The 24,432-nt window shown below is 36.5% G+C and overlaps 1 protein-coding gene across 7 annotated transcripts in view; it reads right to left on the bottom strand.

The window, feature by feature from the left end:
• cita (citron rho-interacting serine/threonine kinase a) overlaps window positions 1–24,432 on the bottom strand; it is a 101,138-nt gene that overhangs the window by 42,064 nt on the left and 34,642 nt on the right. For all 7 annotated transcript variants that reach the window (XM_059549364.1, XM_059549367.1, XM_059549366.1 and 4 more), the window contains exons 11-15: window positions 15,487–15,592; window positions 14,570–14,713; window positions 12,512–12,631; window positions 3,061–3,231; window positions 675–728 (exon numbers count right to left, since the gene is read on the bottom strand). In XM_059549364.1, the coding sequence (XP_059405347.1) occupies window positions 675–728; window positions 3,061–3,231; window positions 12,512–12,631; window positions 14,570–14,713; window positions 15,487–15,592 (595 nt within the window). The remainder of the gene's footprint in view (window positions 1–674; window positions 729–3,060; window positions 3,232–12,511; window positions 12,632–14,569; window positions 14,714–15,486; window positions 15,593–24,432) is intronic.

The raw sequence follows: 24,432 nt of genomic DNA, 5'->3' as shown, positions 1-24,432 counted from the left end.
CTAAAGTCTAAAGTCAATGGTGCATTTTTTTTTGTTATTTAGAGAGTGCGTTGGTAGAAAATGCGCATCTGGGCGGGTCCACAGTGTGCGTTGACTTTGCTTATTATACACAGGGATGCATCACACAAACATGCCAAATATTAAAAACAAAAGGATTACAGTGTAAAAGAATATTATTGTGTAGGCTGCATAAATATGAAAATGTAATGATGGATAATCATTGTGTGTATTAGAATTAGACTACCTATTTGCAATTCAGCGTATTACTAATGACGAATTAAATTCTACTTCATCCCACGCCTTCTTCACCTCGGGAAGCTTTGGTGGATTCCTGCTTGTCCCGTAGATGACCTGCTCGCACGAGTTAACTTCGCGCACGAGCAGATCAGTTTCTTCGCTTGAGAAACGTTCAGCTTTTCCGCCATGTAAATAGTGCTTGAGAGTGTAGTTTTAATAGATGAGCTTATCATCACATTTTATAAAAACATTTATTCATGAAGAAGTGTCCTCTCTAAATGAAACTACTTGACCAGAGAGAGATTTCACAGCAGCGAGTAGAGGACGTTTAGAGAGGTTTGTGTCTAGCGTATGATCTGATGACGGATGAATTATTGAGATATGGATACAGATACAGATTTCAGATGAATTTCATTGTGTGTTTGACTGATTAGTACCTTCTCGAGTTTAGAGAGCAGCTCCTCCACCTCTGCTTTCCCCTGCTCCTTCGCCTGAACACAACACACAAACAGACCAGAAATCACATGACAGGATCATAAAGAATAACCCCTCACACACAGACAACACCTACTGTATTTATAGACCAGGGAGATCAGGTTTTGATAATTTACATTCCATTTATGTGGTGTATTTATGTATGTATGTGTACACACACACACACACACACACACACACACACACACACACATATATATATATATATATATATATATATATATATATATATATATATATACACACACAATTTTATCTATATACTAAATTATAATAATAAATAATACAAATAAAAAATATTCATTTTAATACAGTGACAGAAAATGTATGTAATTTAATTTCTATACAAAGAATGAGCAAATGTGTCCAAGCATTTGACTGACTGTGTAGAGATACACAGAAAAAAAAGAAAAACAAGTCTTTTCTTAGAACAAGTAAAATAATCTGCCAATGGGGTATGCAAAAAGATCGTATTTCAAACAGAAAACATTGTGCAGATTATTTTGCTTGTTTAAAGTATAAAATAAAAAACATAAAATATTTTCTGGATAACCGGGAAGTGTATTACAGAAAGATCCTAACTTTAAAATCTTCTCTTACCTGTTTGGTAAGCATAACCATTTCAGTTAGGACCACATTTATGACAAAAGCCATTACAGAACAGCGTTATCTTATTTTACAGTGTCAGTTGACCTCTTTGCAGACTCTGTTAAATATTGTCAAATACTGTCGGCTTTGCCTTTTCTACAGAACTTATCAAAGTTTAAATTTCCGCGTCCCTGAAATTAAATGATTGGAGCTTTTTCTATTAATTTTGTTTACTTCAGCAGCAGCTGCTCAGTGTTGGTTGCTTGGTAACAGTTTTGTTTACTTCAGCAGCAGCTGCTCAGTGTTGGTTGCTTGGTAACAGTTTTGTTTACTTCAGCAGCAGTTGCTCAGTGTTGGTTGCTTGGTAACAGTTTTGTTTACATCAGCAGCACCTGCAGTGTTGGTTGCTTGGTAACAGTTTTGTTTACATCATCAGCAGCTCTGCAGTGTTGGTTGCTTGGTAATAGTTTTGTTTACCTCATCAGCAGCTTCTCAGTAACTGTTTTGTTTACCTCATCAGCAGCTCTGCAGTGTTGGTTGCTTGGTAACAGTTTTGTTTACATCAGCAGCAGCTGCTCAGTGTTGGTTGCTTGGTAACAGTTCTGTTTACCTCAGCAGCTGTTCAGTGTTGGTTGCTTGGTAACAGTTTTGTTTACCTCATCAGCAGCTGCAGTGTTGGTTGCTTGGTAACAGTTCTGTTTACCTCAGCAGCTGTTCAGTGTTGGTTGCTTGGTAACAGTTTTGTTTACCTCATCAGCAGCTGCTCAGTAACTGTTTTGTTTACCTCATCAGCAGCTCTGCAGTGTTGGTTGCTTGGTAACAGTTTTGTTTACATCAGCAGCAGCTGCTCAGTGTTGGTTGCTTGGTAACAGTTTTGTTTACCTCATCAGCAGCTACGCAGTGTTGGTTGCTTGGTAACAGTTTTGTTTACTTCAGCAGCAGCTGCTCAGTGTTGGTTGCTTGGTAACAGTTTTGTTTACCTCATCAGCAGCTGCTCAGTAACTGTTTTGTTTACCTCATCAGCAGATCTGTAGTGTTGGTTGCTTGGTAACAGTTTTGTTTACATCAGCAGCAGCTGCTCAGTGTTGGTTGCTTGGTAACAGTTCTGTTTACCTCAGCAGCTGTTCAGTGTTGGTTGCTTGGTAACAGTTTTGTTTACCTCATCAGCAGCTGCAGTGTTGGTTGCTTGGTAACAGTTCTGTTTACCTCAGCAGCTGTTCAGTGTTGGTTGCTTGGTAACAGTTCTGTTTACCTCAGCAGCAGCTGCACAGTGTTGGTTGCTTGGTAACAGTTTTGTTTACCTCATCAGCAGCTGCAGTGTTGGTTGCTTGGTAACAGTTCTGTTTACCTCAGCAGCTGTTCAGTGTTGGTTGCTTGGTAACAGTTTTGTTTACCTCATCAGCAGCTGCAGTGTTGGTTGCTTGGTAACAGTTCTGTTTACATCAGCAGCAGCTGCACAGTGTTGGTTGCTTGGTAACAGACCTGAGAGTGGATTCTTGAACTTGATGCAATTTAAGATTTCCTGACTAGAGATAAGGTACGATTTTGTAAGATAGGATAATAATGCCAAATCAATTTCAGATTTGCTTCTAATACGAATTTGCCAAAAAATACTAATTTAATGCAAGTTCAAACCTAAAATAAGAAAAATTCTGTTATATACACCCTGAGCTGGAAACAAAACAAAAAATAAATGTTTTGTAGTGTAACTAGACACTGACTGAACACACACACACACACCTTCTGGATCCTCTGCTGGTATTCGGCGGCTTTCCTCTTGAGCTCTTCGCTGGTCTGTCGTGACTCTCTCAGCTCGGTCTCGTACAGGTCACTGCGGCGGCGAGCGGCAGACAGATCCTCCTCCAGCTGCCTGATGGTCACCTGCATCTCCTCCAGCTGAGCGTGATACTCCTGAACACGTAAAACACATCCACAGAAAACTCACACAACATGCTCTTCTGGGGAAACTTCAGCGCAGTTACACAAAACTACTACATGTAACCCTGGAGCACAAAACCAGTCATAAAAGGTCAATTTTCTTTATTAAGATTTATACATCATCTAAAAGCAGAGTAATCTTTCCATTGATGTATGGTTTGTTCGGAGGACAATATTTGTCTGAAATACAACTATTTGAAAATCTGGAATCTTAGGGAGCAAAAAAATCTAAATATTGAGAAAATCACCTTTAAAGTTGTTCAAATGAAGTTCTTAGCAATGCATATTACTAATAAAAAATTAAGTTTTGATATATTTATGGTAGGAAATTTACAAAATATCTTCATGGAGCACGATCTTTACTTAATATCCTAATGAATTTTGACATAAAAGAAAAATAAATAATTTTGACCCATACAATGTACTGCTGGCTATTGATACAAATATACCTGTGCTACTGATGACTGCTTTTGTGCTGCAGGGACACATATATGATAACCAGCCAGTACAGAGCCTGATTTTACAGGGTTTAAAAAAATAAAAAATAAATAACAATACCGAGTCGGTTTTTTATTGTTTTAGGTAACAATAATAACCCTGGTTATTTTCTAATAACTTATATATTATTTTGATTAAAATAATTGAAAAGCTTTTTAAAAATATTTAACCCTTTTGCGTTGTTCAAATTCACTACCCATAGGTGTGATTGGCAAAAGACAAAAAAGCAGGAAACTATACGGTGCACTTACCATGATGCGGCGACAGCCCCCCCCCCCCACACACACAGTGACATAATTTATATAGTATAATAATAAATTAATAAAAAATATTGTACTTGTTTTTTTTGTTTAAATGAATTTATAAATTAAATAATTAAAAAGGGAAGAAAAAAATAAATACACATCTAAATTAAATGATTGAACAAAAAAAAATCATAAAAAGGAGTAATGTGGAAAATATGATTCAAAGACTTGGCAAAAATAGGGATGAAATCCAAAAAAATCTGTCAATGATTTGGGGGGGGGGGGGTCTTCGAGTTTACGGTTTCAATTTTTACAGTTTTTTACTGTTTACTGTAACTGTTTAGAAAGAAAAGAAAAAAACCTACAGGGCTGGGCAATATGAGCAAAAATTCATATCTCTGTATTTTTTAGCTGATTTGCGGTATACTGTAGCCTATATATCTTGGTATTTTGTATTTGGATTAAACAAATAAAGTGAATGTAAGCATGTAGGCATATATTATGTGCAAAAAGGGTTAAAGTCACATTACATTTTAACATTGCAATCTAAAAAAAAATATTAAAGCATAAGTTAAAGTTACTAAACTAAAAATTAAAATAATAAAAATCACAGACTAATTGAGTAAAAAGGCTATTTTGATTATCCCATTACACTTGTGCTATCATACAAATACACTTACTTGTAGGTTTAAAATTCTACATGTCACATTTATTGTCCAGCTACAAGTATTTCATCAAAATGTATACTTTAGTCAGAGTTATTGCGCTCCTATTTCATTGAGCGCTGTCTGTTTGGAGCGCATGCGCGCGGCGGCGCTTTCTAAATGAAGTCTGAGGAGTTTAGCTGAGAATCGCTAAAGCTGAAACTCATGCACTTCTGACAGCAAAATGGAAATTTCTATTGGATTTTAACATTTACAGAATATACCTGTGCAATGTAAGTCAAGCATTAAGGAAAACAGCACATCTCAAACACATTAAACAGCGCGTCTCTGTCAGCCTCACACGCAGCCTTTCTCTGTCAGCGCTTCTAACGGGGCAAGCGCGAGCCACTTTGAACTGAAACTATAAACTATAGGCTACTAGGTGAGAAATAAAACGCAGAAATTATTTAAATGCAAAACAAACAAAAAACGCTATGATTGGTTGAACTTTTCACCTTTATCTGTTGCTTGTTTTGAATACTGCGCGTGGACAGAGGCGTCACTAGATTTTTGCATAGTTTAGTTACAAATCGTACCAGCGTACTTAGAGGTCAAAATGCGTAGCCGGTACGCAAAATGCATACAGGTTGGCAGGTCTGCGTAGAATGCGTTCATGTCAAGTAAAGTTTTTGGGAAAAGCGCGTGGAATTGCGGCGAGCGTTTATAACCTTGCACGTTGAGAGCGCTCTTCAGAGCGAAGATACATCGTTATCGGGAAACTCGACCCAGATCAGATTTAAGCATTCATTAAAGTGAATCGGTTCAAATGAGTAATTAGTTCGCAAATCGGACGTGTCTTTAGTGGACAGATATGCTCATATGCTCCACACATCTAACGTTACTCCTAAATATATTTTTAGGTCGCACAGATTAAATTTCAGGAGCATATGCGACAAAAATGTTGGCAATTTCGAGCCTTGTAGAAGCTGCTAAACTTTCTAGCTAGAAGTAAGCAATAACCAACATGGCTTTACTTTGCTAAATTTGCCCAGAATCATTTAACATTAATGTTATGGAAGCATGACAAAAGTGATCAATAGATTGGTTAAATTTTACTAGACCTGCATATAAAAATGAAAGACAATATATTGGATTTGCTTACATGAATCATCCGTGTTCACTGTCTTCGTCAGTCAACTGAAGCTGTTCACGTGTAGATGGTTGGGTGTGTGCGCATTCAGAACGGTGCGCGTACACTTTGAACTTCAATCGTGACAAATTATTGGACGCGGAGTGACACGACGACATGAATCAGAGGCACAAAAAACGTTGACAGCGGTGAGCAGTCATTGTTTACCAATACCCGAACCACCCAACCCCCGAACTTTTTTTTTTTTTTTTTTCTTGCATGATTTACGAGAGCATCATTTTCAGGTCGGAAAAGCCGGATTTCCAGAAGAATCACACCCCTGACTACCCTTTCGGGATGAAAACATCCACTAAATTAAACTGCTGTAAAAATGTATCAGATAGATTTTTTAAATAAATCTATTAATCAACTTCAGTCCTGATCAAAACTACCAAATGTAAAAAAAAAAAAATCCAAGATTTTAAATCTTTAATATCCAAGTTAATAAACTAAAAAACAATCAAAATGACTTTGTGAATTGTGGCTGGACATATTTTTTTCCCTTTATCACAGTCTTGGGCATACCAAAGATTAGTAACAACATTGGCTTTGATGCATTGTTAGTTTTTGTGCAGCATTGTGCAGCTCCCTCATTTATTATTCGTGGCTGTTTTTGCCCCATTGACTTCCATTATAACGAAATTTTTTGATTGCAAAGCCATGACACCATAAAATCATGCATTCTTGATGGTTGGTGGTTTCCCTGTTGGGAAGAGGTAACATTTTTAATTTTTATGGTTGATAACTAGGTGGGACCATTAACCCTTTAGATAGGCCTGTGCAAAAAAAGCTTAGTTTCTGACTCGTATATGGAGCTATATGGAGTATAACAGCATATTATATTGTGTGTGTGTGAGAGAGAGAGAGAGAGAGAGAGAGAGAGAGACCTTTGCGCAATTACCTTGATGTATTTAAGAAAATCAAAATGTACACCTCATATCTCAGAACTACATGAAGTAAACAAAAACAAAGTAAGTGTATTTATGCACCTGCTGCCTTTTAATGGTGGTGACAAATACAGACTAAACAAAAACAAGTTAAGTGGATTTAAACACTTGCATACCATGCTGCTGGTCATTTGATGGTGAGAAGAGCAGCACGCAACATGAGATAGGGCTTGACTTGTACTGAAGTTTTAGAAATGATTGTGCAGCTTGACCCCTCCAGCGAGCTGCAGTTTTTTTGAAGTTGGCATTGCATTTTGTTTCATAATAAATTATGTTCATAAATCTGATGCAAAGTAGATTATTTCACAGAAAAATCAAAAAGTGTATCATTGAAGGATTTTAAGGTTTTAAACTGGCTTTACCATCAAGAAAAGACAAGCATTTCACACAAAGGCCGTCTGTACTTCTCACCATCAAAAGGCAGCAGGTGCATAAATACACTTCCTTTGTCTGTTTACTCCATGCAGTTCTGAGAGGTGAGGTGCATATTTGGATTTTTTTCATATACATCAAGGTAAGTGCATAAAGGCCTCTCTTTCCCTCAGCTGAAGAAAGTGAGTTGTCTCCACGTTGGTGGAAAACCACACTTTACCTTTTCTCCCAATCCACCCTTATACAGGATCCTCTGAATCCTCCTCACCTTCAGTGGAAGCGTGAGAGGATGATGAGGGTGCCACAACAAAATCAGGATCTAACTCTCCTGAGTCTGTGGTGTCAGAGGGAGAAGACAATACATCCTTCAGCTCGCTGGAGGGGTCAAGCTGCACAATTATTTCTAAAACTTTGGTACAAGTCAAGCCCTATCTCATGTTGCTTGCTGCTCTTCTCACCATTAAATGACCAGCAGGATGGCATGCATCATCAAACATCAAAAGGCAACAGGTGCATAAATACACTTACTTTGTTTTTGTTTACTTCATGTAGTTCTGAGATCTGAGGAGTACATTTTAATTATCTCAAATACATCAAGCTAAGTGTGCAAAGGTTTCTCTCACACACTCTCTCTCTCTCTCTCTCTCTCACACACACACACACACTATAATATGCTGTTATACTCCATATAGTTCCATATACAAACCAGAAACTAAGCTTTTTTTGCACAGAATTCTAATTGGTTAATGGTCCCACCTAGTGATCAACTGTAAAAATACATATTTTACCTCTTCCCAACAGGGAAAACTACCAACCATCAAGAATGCATGATTTTATGGTGTCATGGATTTGCAATCAAAAAATGTCGTTATAATGGAAGTCAATGGGGCAAAAACAGCCACGAACAATAAATGAGGGAGAACATTTTTTAATTTAATGCTGCACAAAAACTAACAATGCATCAAAGCCAATGTTGTTACTAATCTTTGACATGCCCAAGACTGTGATAAAAAGTTAAACAAATATCCAGTCCACAATTACTTTTTATATTGAAAATAAGTCATTTTGTGTGTGTTTTTTCCCAAATCAGTGACATCATTTATGAACTTGATAATTAAAGAGTTATAATTTTGGATTTTTTTTTTATCAGGACTGAGGTTGATTAATAGAAAATAAATTAGAAATAATAGAAAAATTAGAAAATAAATATTTATCTGATACATTTTTACAGCAGTTTAATTTAGTGGATGTTTTTGTTTTTTTCATAACGAAAGGGTGGTGAATTTGCCCACAGTGTATTGTTGAGTTTTTGAAAAATTTCGGTGCATTTTGCCAAAATATTTGTCTAAATAAGATTTGTCACCAAAAATCATTCCATTTGCTGAAACACAGAGGAAGTTGTGTCCAAATTAAGACTCAACTTCACCCCCTAGTGTAACTTCCCCAACAATGCATAAGGGTTAAAAGTTAATTTTTATTATAGTTAAATTCTTAGTTTTTTTTTCATTTTAAACTTTTCTAGTTTTTGTCATGTAATATTTATTTTATTTCAGCTTTATTTCAATTAACAACATGTTTTTAAGGTAATGTGTTAGTTATCAATAATAACCCTGGTCATGAGCAGGGTTACTTTAGTATTATTTACATACATAGTTTTCAACCATTAATTGGCTTTAGTTTTATATTCTTAGTCTATTTTCCCCTGGTTTCACAGACAGGGCTTAAGACTAGTCCTAGACTAAAATGTAAGTCTGAGCTGTTTCCACTGAAATAAACTTGCACTGACTGATCTTAAAAATATATCAGTGCCTTTTTAGTTTTAAGATGCACATCGGTAATGTTTTTTTTCTAAGCATGTTTATAAAAATTACTTAAATGTCCTAATTGATCTATGGTCTAATCCTGGCTTAGTCTAAGCCCTGTCTGTGAAACCGGGCCTTTAAGTATTTGTAATTTTATTATTAAAATTTTCTATAATTTGTTTTTACATTTTATTTCAGATACTCGCCAAAATTTCTATTAATTTTCAATTCTTTAAAAAAGTTTTCTTTGCATTTGATTTTTTCTTTTATTTCTGCTTTATTTCAGTTAACACAATGTTTAATGTTCTTAATACGTAAAAAAAAAATTTGTTAGTTTTAATTAGTTCTTTTTTAACAAAGATAACCCTGGATATGAGCAGCACAAGACGTCTTTGTGTGTTTCTGCGCTGATAAGGCTCTGCTGTTCCTGTGAAATGACCCGCTGACAGCAGACAGACAGGTTAGTGAGGGTTTGAGCGAGTAACAGAATTAAACGAGCGGCTGAAATATAATGTGAATGATTACAGGCTGAGATTCTCCCTGAGGTTAATTGAGTTTAGAGGTCTGATAGAAACACACTTTCTCAAGCCCTTCCCTTCATTTCAGTTCAACCAAAGACAGCAGCTTAGTTTGGATCCAACAAGGAAACATTTAAGAGACAAATTATGTTTTAGTTGGCAAATTACAGGATTGCTCAATACACTGTAGATGTTTGTTCAGAGGGACTGTGATTCACAATCACGCTCTGAAGGTCCATCATCGAATCATTTAAAGCGGCTCTAAGTGAACCCTAATGGAAAATATCACTATTAAATGACAGACTTCAATGAATGATTATGTGTTCATGAAATATCACACAGTAACAGCACTAGAGTCTGGATAATGCATTAAACAACGAAACTGCTGTTCATTATTTAAGCCTAAATTTAAGATTTATGCATCTGAATTGCATTTGGGTTGCATAGTTTTATCATAAACAAACTAATAAACTTAATGCAATGCATATTTTTCAGTCCTACATAAATGAAATGGTTAAGAAACAGGTTAGATTTCTGCACTCAAGAAGTCACAGCATAGTTAAAAATAATCTATTTGTGATCAAATTATTATTTATTTATTATTAGCTATTAATCTATTTGGTTTTGTTTAAATAATTATATTTCAAAACGCATTTTAATAATTTTGACCTGACATTTTAATATTAATCTGACCTGATTAATAGCTAATGTCTGCGTGTGTGTGTGTGTGTGTGTGTAGGGACTGATTGTTAGAGGAGGATCTGGAGATTGAATTGAGCCGATATTGATCGGAGGAGACTGACAGTGAAGGCTGTGTTGTGGATCAGATCTGCCAAGACGTCAACCAGTTAGACACTTAATTACTGCGACGTAATGAGAGCAAAACGTTTAGCATGCTATAAACACTCACATACAACAGAGGTCTTTTAGTAATCTGCAGTTATCATCAAGCAAACACCAATATTCTTCATATGTGCAATAAATATAGTTCTCTACAAGTATCTTCATACATTACAGCAGCAAACAAAACATATGTTAAATGTTACTTCAGAACAATGTTGGTGGCTACAGTATTCACTTCTGTTCAAACCTTTGTTGTCAGGAAGAATTATTTTTAAAGAATTAATACTTTTATTCATTAAGGATGAACTAAATTGATCAAAAGTGACAGTAAACACATTTATAATGTTACAAAAGTTTATATTTCAAATAAATACTGTTCTTCTGATCTTTTTATTCATCTGTGAAATAAAAAATATTACAGTTTCCACAAAAAATTAATCAGCTCAATTGTTTTCAACACTGATAATAATCAGAAATGTTTCTTGAGCAGTAAATCATCATATTATTCTGATTTCTGAAGATCATGTGACACTGAAGACTGGAGGAATGATGCTGAAAATACAGCGGAGCATCACAGAAATAAATTACACTTTAACACAGATTCACACAGAAAACTGTTATTTTAAACTGTAATATTATTTCACAGTTTTTAATGTATTTTTTGATCAAATAAATGCAACATTTTTTAAACCGGCACACAAAACAAAGATCTGTCTTCATCTGACGGCTCAGTTTACTGCTGTTCTTCTCTGTAAATTCAGTTTGTTTTGGGACAAAGCTGTTCTCAGATCCCAGTGTACTCAGGGTTTAAAAATGAGCTCGTCACAGGATTATCCACTAATTCTTGTTTCTAGTTCAGTGAGAGAAATATTATTCCCCATAATGCCTTGAGCTCATGTTCATGCACACATGCATGTTCATCAATAAACTATCAGACTAATCGAACTCTAAACATACATATATATTCACATATAACATATATACATGTTAACTGCATTATAATAGTCGGAGCTCAATGGTTTATATGGAAGCAGAGACTACAGGAAATCAAACCAGTGCAGTAGTCCGGAAGAACACTGTGTTTGTCTCAATCACTGACAGGATCTTATTCTGAACAAATGACTACATGCAGAAAGGAAAAACACCAATAAACCTGGAACCTGAGGAAAAAGCAACATGATTTGCTTGCAGAGGAACTTAATGATGCGTGTTGATTAGTGATTAGCTGGTGTTTAGATGAGTCTCCTCAGACTGGCCTCAATTAAAGGATTCAGTTCTGCGAATGTGTGGCTAATAAATTCGAGCCAATGGAGGTGTGGCCATGTGCTTATTCAATATTATTTACTTGATGAATAACAAATTACTATAGTAACTATAGTTTTCACACAAAAATCGGTTTCAAAAATTCCGTATTTGCTTCATATTTTTGATACACTGCTATTCAATAGTTTGGGATAACCTGCAAGAATGCGATAAATTCAAAAGTGACAGTAAAAACATTTATAATGTTACAAAAGTTTTCTATTACAAAAACAGTTATTAAAAAACAGAAAGTTCCGGTCCTTGATTCTGATTGGCTGAGCCAAGTTCAAAGCTGTTTCAGAAATCACCTTTGTTTACGTTTGTGTGTTGCTCAGCAACTATTTTGTAGCAAGCACAACTGATTCAGAGGAACTACATTGTTTGGTGGAAGAATACTGTTTTTATTAATATCATTACTCTTTATTTGCTCTGTTTTATTTTGTGAAACCATACCACGTATATGGAATAACCGTTTTATAAGAAGCAATAATCCCAGTGGAGCCATGGTTTACAGAGAGTTTATAAAAGCTCGTACCTAACTACGTCTCTCAGCTGTTATAAATTCACTGTAAACAACGGCTTCTTGGGGATTATTGCTTTAATATGGTCCTTTTTTTACTTTCTATTCATCTGTGAATCGTGAAAAATAAAACGTATCACTGTTTTTGCAGAAATATTGAGCAGCACAATTTTTTCAACACTGATAATAATCAGAAATGTTTCTTGAGCAGCAAATCTGTATATCAGAGTGATTTCTGAAGATCATGTGACACTGAAGACTGGAGGAATGATGCTGAAAATACAGCGGAGCATCACAGAAATAAATGAATAGTAAAACAGCTGTTCAAAGCGAGGATCACACAGTGATGGTGTGGTGAAGTGCGTTTGTTCACCTGCTCCTTGATCTCCTGGAGTTTGTTGCTCTGTTCTCTGATGTCATGGAGGAGCTGGAGAGCTTTATCATCTTCCTGTGACACTTCAACACGAGCCTGTTCCAGACTGCGCTTCAGACTCTGAACACACACACACACGTCTGTTATGTTGAGATGCAGCGGCGGTTGGAACGCAAGGTCAGAACAAAAAATGAACAGCGAGCCAAGAGTGCTTTTATCAGCGGGTGTATTTGCATTAAAAACAGATTGACACTGAGTCAAGTTAAGCTGTTGTAGATACAAAACGATAGATACGTTTTATAGATACTGCCAGAAGGAAAGCTTACACTCCTAAACACCAAGAGATGATCAGCCTTACTTCTTCATCTCAAATTAGACTGATTTTTATTTTTTATGGACTTTGAAGAAAAAGAACAGATGGGCAATGTTACTAATACACATAAATCCCAAGATCACAATGTTAATGCAACAATAGTGAATAATGCTGTACATCTGTTATGGATGATAAGGATGCACAATATATCTGTGAGAATGTTAATAAGGAACTTCTTTCTGATTAGTTTAGTTCGTTGAGGAAGCACCCAGTCATTCTGGAGACTCGTTCTGTAACTTCTCATTGTCAGTTAGTAGTAATGGCTTGGTTAATATTTAGAGGCATATGATCAAAAGTAATGCTCTGGGGTTCAGTGTGAGTTCATCTACAGTGAGATGAAAGTCCATTGGCTTCAGCACTTTTAAAAGACTAGATCTTGATCCCCAAACGCAACATTATATAATACTGCATAAAATGTATGCTAATGAACACCATTTCCTTCCTGTGTGCTTTAAGAGAACAAAATCTTCTCTTCCTGGGAAACTTGTGTAAAGTAAGTATCAGTAATACCATTTTCAAAAGATTCTTTTCCACACATAATAATGGTTTGTGTCTCAGAGCATGTAGGTGAAATGCAATAACAAATGCTATTCTGTAAGTGTTTCCGTTGTAGTTTGTGTACATGTTTTCTTACCAAATAAAACAAAAAATTATCTGTACCAAATAAGCACATTTTTAGATTTTAAGCACATGTTGTTGTTTTCATGATGTTGTAGGTTTTTTATGCGCCATTCCAAAATTTGTATAAAAATACGTGGATGGAAATAACAAACGTTCATTAATTTACATACACATGTCAGGTTGTGTAGGTTCTGAAATTAAATGACTGCATTTTTTCCCAAACTTTAACACAGCTGAACCAGTGGCACATACTAGGTGCTTTAAACCAAAGCCTCAGCAGTCTAACAGCGCTCGTCAATGTCAAAGTGACTGAGATGGCCAATCAAATCAAAGTAGGCGGGGTTTACTGCTCACAGAAGCAGAGCGCGAAGCTTCAGTTTAACGTTAAAGAGAGCGAGGTAAGATGAAGCTGCAAATCATTTCAAATTGGTCAACTTTTAATGATACGTATTATATAGATGAATATTTCACACCGCAAAAGAAAGTGAGAGAGAGAGAGAGAAATGTGTAAATTGTCTGGGTCTCTCTTTACGGATAATAAAGCTGTTTTATAATAGATTTTTAACTACATTTAGTCTTAAATCCATTTTTACTACCTTTTCCTTTTTTAATTATTTTCTGTATTTATTTTTAACTTCATTTTTGTATTCTTTATTTCTTATCCTTTCATTTTTGTTTATTTGCATATTTATTTCTATGAATTAAGCATTTATGCACATAAATAAATTGCATTATTTAAATTTGGAAATAAATTACTGTGGGAATAAACACATAAGTAAATTAATTAATTTATTAAAAATAAAGAAAAAGAACTAAAAATACAGTAAAAAAAAAAAGAAAATCACAAATAAAATCACAACCAAATTAAAATTAAAATTAATTGTTTGGTCCTTCATACTTTCTACAAAATGTTTTTTTTTCCTGATATTTTGCCAATTTCTTTGCCTTTATGCCAAAATATCCTATTCATTTATTCCCCAGACTGCTCGTCTCTATAAATAAAGTGCATTATGATTAATGAGTGACTGTTATGATACTGTAAGGAGAGTCTGAGCGTCACTCACGCTGCATTCGGTGATGTATGTGGCGAGGTCCTGCTCCAGAATGCTCCTCTGGGTCTCGGAGGCTTTGAGCTCCACATCCTTCTGCTGGAGCACTGACTCCAGGTCAGTCATCTTACGCTGAAACCGTGAGATCTCCTGCTCCATCTGAGCGGCCACAAACAAAAGCACCAGGTCTAAATGCATTTTACAGCAGTGCTCGGACAGCGCCAACACAACCACAACCTTACACACACATGAACCAATCATCTCTTCTGCTTTACTTCTAGTTACTGCACCAAATAAACATGACTGAACATTAGAAGCAGAACAACTTTCTTGTTTAATCGATCAATCAATCAGTGTTTCAGCCTCAGAAAAATGTCAGTAAAGAAGCTTTGTGAACAATGTCACGTACTGTATAACGTCACATTTACCTCAGGAAAGCCGTTCAGTGTCCATAAACTCATTAGTTGGCTAGAAAAATAACTCTAGAGAGGAGCATTTCGAATTAATATGTGCACTATATTACATATTCATTATATTTTTACTTAACCTGTTCTTCAACATTAAATTTAGGTTTGAAAAAAATCCAACATTTTATATCAAACATTTATATTTTATAGTTTGATACAAACAAGTGAATTTTAACTTTATAATATTACAGTAATGTACCAAAGGACTGGTTCTTTGGAAGCTTGTTTCCATCACAGGATATAAAAAAATGTATTAAAAAAAGTTAATTAAAATTTTTTAATCTCAAAATTCAGACTTTTTTTCTCTAAAATCTGAGGTTATATCTCATAATTCAGATTTTCTTCCTAGCGATTTTTTGAAACTCACAATTCTGAATTTTCTTGTGCAAAATTGCAATATTAATTAAACAGTTAATTATTATCGGTTTTCATTCAGACTCTACCCAGAAATCTCTGTGCTCTCACCTTGTGACATTTGTCTTGAGTGTCTTGCAGTTCTTTGCTTTTGAGATGCAGTTTTTTTTCCATGGAGTTGGTCTTGGCAGGAGAGTTGAGCCCTGTGCCAACCGATCTGATGATGACACAAAGAAAAACCTACCTAATCAGAATCATAATACACATGCATGAACAGTCACACTCGTCTAGTTATAAATCTCCATGATAAAGCCAGAAGGAGTGTGTGTGGGAGGTTTGGTTTTTCCTGGGAATGCAGGGAATATCACACACACACGTCTGCACAGCCTTTCACATTCATTACACACTCCATTAGTTTCATGTGAATTAATTCATTCAAAACCAAAAGAGCAGCATCTTTATGTGGCGTCCATTAATTAACATGACATGAAGTAGAACATCCTCTTGAGACACACTAACCGCAAGTGTCACAAACATCCACAAGCAAATGAAAACAGAGCTACATGTATCTCAGATTAGATGAACAGGGCTTTGTCATAACAAAACTCCAGTTCCATTAACAAGTACAGACCGTCCACATCATGTCAAGACAATCATTCACTTCACATTCTCTCGTTACATCACATAAACCTTGTGCCTTGCTCAAGCGATCTGAACTCGAAGATCTGTCTCCACCATTAGACATCGGCTCATTACTGCTGAATGTGCTGAGAAGGGAAACACATACACACTCACACTCACACACACACACACACACACACAGCTAAAGTGCTGATTATTCTAGAAGTCCAAACCAGGCCGAAGGGTATAATCACCTGTTTGAGGTGTGCACAACTTGAAATCAAATTACCATAAAAACTCATTGTACCAGCATAATTAACCTGTGCTCTTTCATCAGTGTGTACTCGTGTAAGCTCATGTAAAACAGGAAGTCGACCTCTCTTTTCTCTCTAGATCCTGATGACATCATTCAAGCATCTAAAGAGCCGTTCTGTAGAGCTGTAATCGGGCCTTAAAAGTTAGGCCCGACAGGACCCGAGCCCGACAGGTTTCGGCCTTTGGCCCGAGCCCGACAAGTACATTTTGATTGACAGCTTTGTAAAAGCCCGAACCCATTTACAGCCCGACATTATTCAAATGTGCGCACACACAGCTCTGTTGCCTTTTGTCAAGAATGAGTCATTTATACATGTTTTAACATCATTTATTCCTAAGTAACGTAGACTAGACCAGTGGTTCCCAAACTTTTCCATTCCACGACCCACCTAGACAAGTGTAATATATTTCACGACCCACCAAAATATTAAAAAAAAAAAAAAAACAACGAGTGAAATTACTTTAAACCTAATCTTACTTAAAATTTTTATGACAGAAATTAAGTATTTAAGAAAAATAACCATTTTATTTTAGAGTACAACTGAAAATTTCACTACAAATTTACAAGTTTTAATTTTTGTTTACTGGCGTTAAAATATGTAGTGTCCATAAAAACGTGAAGCAGGCTCACTCCAGTGAAGTGTGATCTGCGCTGCTGTGTTTTGTTGCATTCATGATCCTTCCGTGTGTGTCGGCGAGAACGGAGCACAATCCAACACTTTTTTAGAAAAGCATAAGAAGCAAAGCAGAACTATCTAAAACAGTTTGGAGATTAAAATAATTGTGAAATAGGTAAAAAAAGACCGATTGAACCTTTTAATGACATTGCTCTGAGACCTTCAAAACACGCAACGCACACGGACTTAATTGCAATTTGAAAATCACACTAAGGATATTGCAGTTCATTATTAATGTTGGTGGGCTATATCGTTGTGATGAGTGGGTTCCCAGTTCCCGCCTCCTTCTTCCTGTGATTGTGAAGATTTTAATGTTTTACACTGGTGCCGAAGCCAGGGAGGAAGGAGGGGCGCGCTGCCGAAGATCCTTCGCCGCTGGGGTGAATCCGCAGTGCCATCGAGCAGGGCGAAGGAGTCTGCCGCCGAGGGTGCTCGATGTGGTGGGCTGGAGTGAGTTGCCGGGGGGGGGGGGGGGGGGGGGCGAACTCACTCCAGCCCACCGCCTCGATGACTCCTTCGTGGAAAGAGGTGGGAACCGGCGGACAATCAAACAAAGTTTTAATAACCAAATAAACACAAAACAGCGCGACAGCCCCTCTCGGATGACTGCCGTGCACAAATAAAAAACAAACACAAAATAAAACCCAGGCCTGGTCCTCTCTCGTCCTTCACTGTCATCGCTCCTCTTTTGTATCTTTCCGATCTCCTCCGTGGTTCTTGAGACCGGTGAGTGTTGCTCATTTCCCAATCACTCCACCGGCCTAGCTCTGTTCCCATGGCACTAGGCCCCGCCCCACTCGTCACATTCGTGCAGCCCTAGACTGAACTGTGTTAGTGTCTGTGTGTCATTGAAACGCAAAATTAGCTGCAGCCAAGTGACTTTGTGCGACCCACCTTGTTCCATTCCGTGACCCACGAGTGGGTCGCGACCCACAGTTTGAAAACCCCTGGACTAGACCACTTGGAAGTTGGAATAAAGAAATAAAATAAGTCCTCTGAGACATCGTAACATCTCAGCACTCTAGACATAGGCTAATTTAGCCTATAAATAGACACACCAATAAAAACGAGTCATTTTTAACAAATTAAATTAAGATAAATTTTAAATTAAGATGGGTATTTGGCAATAACGAAATTAAGATAAAGGCTCCGCCGGATTTGCTTTGCACTAGCAGCTGACATTTAATAAAAGAATAATGCCAATAAATACTCTGTCCACATTATGCATTTAAGACTCAATGAATATTTAGTTATCCTTTAAAAAAACCTTTACTCACAGAGATTAGGCTAAGCCTACATGTTTTTGTGGAGGAAAATGATTGAATCTACTGTAGATGGTTTCAGCGCGCTCACTGATGATGCGTCATTATTCACTCATTATTCTCATTATAAACACGGTCAAAACTTTTCCACAACTCAGACTTTGCTTTAGTTGCTGGTGCAACCAAAACGTAATCGCCAGAGGCAAGCCTCCGTTACACCTACTCCGCATCCATTTTCGCATATTTCTCGTGCTAATCGAAACACATCACATGACCACTCGTTTACCTCGCAAACCGGAGCCCGGCCCGAGCCCCCGTAAGATGATATAAATTAAGCCCGAACCTGACCGAACCAGTCGAATCCCATTGGGTCCCGTCGGGTTTGGGAAAGATCTTCAGCTCTACCGTTCCTGAGTGAGAACCAATTGAATTAGAACTGAGGTTTCAGAAAGGATGCAGAACTGTGGTTTAAATTAGAGCTGCAACTAACGATTATTTTTTCTATCGACTAATCTAATGATTATTTTTTCGATTAGTCGACTACTCTAACGATTATTTTTATTAAAATATATTATTAATCTAATGTTCTTTTTTTGTTTAGCTAATTAATCCTTTGGATAATATTTCTAATATAATACTTCTAATATAATATTTCAACCTTTATTCATTTTTTTCCCCAAAAATACTTCAAGTTTTTACAATATACAAAAATAAAGGGGCAAAGAAAATTATTTTACTATGGCAAATATGAGTTAACGATAGCGTTTATTATTAAACCACAGTAGCCACAAATTTACAGTTGTCCGAGACGTCATGAAATGTTCTTTAGCATCACAAACCATAAAATGCAGTCAGGGTTCTGCTATGGCTTATTTTCATAATAGGTAAACACAGGTTACAAGTTAACACGATCACATTTCCTTGATTAAACAGGTGCATGATGTGCTGCCGAGAGTCCTGTCTTGAATCCAGAGATCTGGAGCTAGTTCGGTGTAGATCGGTAGCTTGGTGGTTTGTGACTGTTGTCTCGCAGCGCGTCGTCTTTTAATGCACGTTTGAAGCCCGCACCAACACAGACTTACTTTATTTTTTTGTTTATCCAACTTACTTCATACCAATATCATACCAATGTTTGATCATACCAATAACTTGTAATCTTTACAAGAATAACAGAATCATGCAATGAGCAAGTCTGCGTTTATTAGACACTTAATAATATCACATCAGTTTGTGTTTTTAGAATCGCCGAATCTGCTGCGGTCGTTCCATCACATCTGCAGCGGAGACCTGAACCAGGATCACATGGTAACCAGTTAAACCGTAACACCGGAGAGCGCCAGGATGTTTTCTTCTGAGGTGCTCGTGCATCGCAGTTGTGCTGCCGTCAGGCACCATATCGGTTTTGCAAATGGAACAAAGGGCCATTTTATTTGGCCTCTGTTTATAGTATTCCCATACTTTTGATAACAGTGGTCTCTGTTTTTGTGATAGAATGCAACTTTCTCCATCCCCGGGAGCAGAAGCCGCCATTATGCGAAGTGTAAACAGTGTGAGGCGTCAACGCATTTCACGCACGTCGATGTATTTTTGTAATCGACATAATCGATGACGTCGACGCGTCGTTGCAGCACTAGTTTAAATATACATTTATTGTAAAACTACTTCACAATCTTCAAAGAAGCTGGTAACTTTACAGTAAGGTTCCATTAGTTAACATTAACTGACAATGAACAATATTACTGCAGCAATTAGAAGACTTAATGTTCATTGTATAACATTTACTAAAACATTTGTTTAAATCTGTTAACATTAATGCACTGTGCTCTTACGTCAACAATGAACAAGCTAATTTATTTTTATTAACCAACACTGACAAAGGCTAATAAATACTGCACAGACATAGCTAGATCAATGCATTAACTGATGTAAATAAATGTGACCTTACTCAAAAGTGTTACTATAATTAATATAACTATTTTATTTTTACCTTCGTCAAGTTTAACTAGACAAGATACTTAAAATTTTTTTGAAATAATGCCAACTTTAGATTTTTATATTTAGTTTATACATTTCATCACATTCATTAAATGTACTTTTGTGGATTAGAGTGGAAGAACGCATTTCCCAGAATGCATTTTGCCTGCGCAAACCTGAGACTGATATTCAGAAAACTGTGAAGAGGAAAATTAAGGTAAAACTATGACTGCTTCCAAACAGGTTTCCCTAAAAGTCCTCCCACCCCTTACTGACTCCACCCTATGTTTGCCATTGGTCAGTCAAATTAACAGACTCCTCCCACACAAACTCCACTGATGGAGTCAGAAACTGATAAGCAATATTTGGAAATGCTCTTCAGGAAGCCAAAGTACCATTGTACTTCAGATGAAAAGTTCTCACAGAGGAAAACATGACACAAACAAATGCCTAAATATAAAGAAGTGACCGCCTACAACATTATAAAAAAAGACACATGAACCTCAGAACAAACCAACAAAGACAGGAAACAACTTGCGCTCCCACATGCATCATATGCCAGTGATTCAGAAGTGATAAAATGTTGTCTGACGGATAAACATGTTCCAGAAATAAAGAGTGAAATCCCAGCCTCTGCAAAATCACAACAGACATTAGAGAGAGAGGGAGAGAGAATAAAACAGACAAAAATACTGCAGCAGTTCTGACAGCTCATCCGCAGAGTCCTGAAGACCTTTAGCTTGAGCTTAAATCCCATTAGAAACACAGTCAACACCATTCATGTGCACAAACAAGGAGACGCCTGAAATAAAGAGAAGAGCATTTTGGCCACGCTTTCTAATATGGTGTTTCCCTCGTCCATTCCTTGACCTTCCTCTGGACCAAATCCCATCGAAGAACTTCAGCTGTTCCTGCATCCCAGAGATTAAAGAAAGACCGCTCCAACTACCTCTGATCAACAGATAAACTACAGAACAGCACATCATAGTACAGTACAGTACAGTACAGTGGAGTCATTGTGGTAAATATGGTCACAATTATTTGTTGTTGTTATTTTTGGAAACATCACACAGCAACTTTCAGAATTCAATAATTCTCTTAGATTTTTAGACTGAGGCAATTACTAAATCCAGAATAAATCAAAGTTATTAATTATGAAGGCTATAATTCAAAACAAACATAATACTATCTTTTATTCAAAACTATCTACAAATTTTTAATGTGTGTGAAAATAACATTTAATGCTATTTAAGGGCTATTTCATGACTTTTAATGTTTTTCATGGCCCTGTATTAGCAATGTTAAAGTCAATGGAGTTCAGTTATTTAGTGTCGTCATTTGATAGTTACAAAATTAGAAATACATACAGAACTGATTAAAAATCAAATAAAAAAACATGTAAATATGTACGGCAATGTAAATGCACTCCAGTCTAGTTCCACTAGTCTTGCTACCAACTACTGAGATTTTAGACATTATTCTTTGCCTCACGTCTGTACAGAACACAAAACCAGGGCTCCAGAATAAAAAAACATAATAATAAAAATCAGATTCATTTCCTGCACAGAGCACTATACTGTATAAACCTTTAGCTTCTGTAGAGGCTCACATTAGCTCTGTTTTATGAACATCAATCATGTTTGAAAGCCAGATTGCTGGTGAATACACTAAACAATAATCGGAGAAATCGCTGTTACCATAGAAACAGGAAGAAGGCTCACTCCCATGAAGCATTGCGGCTGATGTAATCCAGTCAGTGTGCCTACACTCACAAACTACTTGTTTACTAGATTTATATCTATTTTTTTACTGCACAGTTGTCAATGCAACATTTCTCATTAAATTTAATTAATATAATTTACATGAACTTTCCATGAAAATGAAAAATAAAAAAAAAATTCTAAATATATTCAAAATATTAGTAGTTAAAGTACAGTATAATAGTAATCTCAAAGACAGCAAATAACACTATTTGGCAAAACTGCTCACACATTATTATTTTGATGCTATAAAATCTGATTAATTTTTGCATTAGTCTGTTTTCTTCATTTTTATTTTTCTGGATTCCGTTTTAATGGTATAATAAAATTTTAATTAATCCAAAATAATGTCGTATCAACTGAATAATACAAAAAACTTCTATTTTTTTGGGGGGGGGGGGGGGGGGGATTGTGTTGTCTGTTTTAATTTATCTGTTTTTATATATCTTAATTAATCTTTTAAAAATGTAATCAAATAAATGGAACAATTCCTTTTATTTTTTGGCAAAGTGCAGATGAAAAACAGATAAACAAAACTGTGTTATATTCCTTAAAAATGTATGTTTCAATAAACTGTATTATTATTAATTGAAGAAGTATGTTTTACATGCAAATTTCATATTTACATAGTCTTTTTGCGTTTTAATCATCACAGGCACTAGTCCACATCACAGAATACATATTTCAATTATTCATCCAAAATTCTGTGACATTCTCCTATATATGGTAAATTACTGTATCTGTGTAATAATTACATCTGTGTTTCCACATCGTTGAAATCATGGGGCCCTAATTGTGATTACGGGAGCGTGACGGCACATGTCCTAACTGAAGGAGCTGTGAACTGGGAAATCTCAACACTTCCAGCCCCTCGAGAGCATCTGAACACACACAAACACACCCAGCTCTGAATCTGCTTTCCACGGCATCACACCAGTGGAGTCTAACCAGATTACAGGTTCTGCCTGTTTACTGTAAAGCAGTCCATTACCCAGCGCTAACACACTTCCTTTTAGAGAAGCTGACGCGTCCCAGGGGTCTGATCAGAACGGCCCACATCCGACTCGATTATGGGGCGCATGTGTGTGTGTTTGGGATCTAAGTGTAATTATAGGCTATGTATTTCAAACGGAGCCCACTGAGAACGTGTTCTTAGAGAAAATCCTGTCTCAAAAGGAAAATAAACTGAGATGGGAAAACATCCTTTGACCTTTGAGAATTGCATTTCACTTCAGCCAGCATCAGTGAAAGCTTTAGGTGGAATTCAATTATTACAGCATTGATATCGAACTATTGCAAACTTGCAGAAGCGCGTCAGAGCGTCTTGCTCTTTTTGCCTGAAGTGGGCGGCAGTCGCATTGACTAACTCTGGGCATCTGTGGCGGATGTAAACACACTTGTGCATTCTGTGAATACAGTAGATATTGATCTGCTGGAGCGCTGATGCATTCCTACATGGGCTATTCTTAGCTCTGCTGACGGACAAAGACGAGGCTGACTCACAGCCTCTGTTCGGTAACTGTTCTCCTGATGTTCCTGCGGCGACGCCGTTAACCCCGCGGTGCTCACACACGCTGCGCCGCATCGATCGCCATCGAGAAAGGTCAGGCAAACAAGTGTGGCAGGTAGCTCTAAGTGGCTGTCCACTGTTACAGATTTCATAGTGTTAATGAAGAACGAGGACTTTCTCTCACACACACAATCAGCAGATCAACTGCACTCTAAATGGAGGCTGCTCTTTAGACATTTGCTCTGAAAATAACACTTTTTTCACTATAATATTTAATGATTGCCACATACAAGCACCCAATATACTAAAAAATGACAGAAAATAGACCGTTTAAAATTCACTCACCAATTAACTAATCATGAAAAATCACACAAATCCTCAGGAAACTTAAAGGACACATGTTACCCTGGAGCACAAAACCAAAAATTCATACATCATCTGGAACCGAATAAATGATCTCTCCAGTGATGTGTGGTTTGTTCGGAGGACAATATTTGTCTGAGATACAACTATTTGAAAATCTGGAATCTGAGGGAGCACAAAAAAATCTAAATATTGAGAAAATCATCTTTAAAGTTGTTCAGATGAAGTTCTTAGCAATGCGTATTACTAATCAAACATTAAGTTTTGATATATTTACGGTAGGAGATTTAATAAATATCTTCATGAACATGATTAATCTAAAGATTTTTGGCATAAAAGAAAAAATGTAGAATTGCGACCCATACAATGTATTGTTTATTGCTACAAATATATCTGTGACACTGATGACTGACTTTGTGCTCCAGGGACACATATAAAATAAAAAATATCACTAGAACCAGCACAATACTTAATTTAGCATTTCACCCCAATCTTAATAAATAATTAAATGATTTGATACAAAAGCATAAATGCATAATGTATTGTAATGTAGTAAGTTTTTTTTGTAAAGTTTA

Source organism: Carassius carassius, chromosome 5, assembly GCF_963082965.1.
Source record: "Carassius carassius chromosome 5, fCarCar2.1, whole genome shotgun sequence".
Taxonomy (NCBI): Eukaryota; Metazoa; Chordata; class Actinopteri; order Cypriniformes; family Cyprinidae; genus Carassius; species Carassius carassius.
Note: the sequence above shows the minus strand (reverse complement) of the source record. Positions and strands in the feature narration are given on the sequence as shown.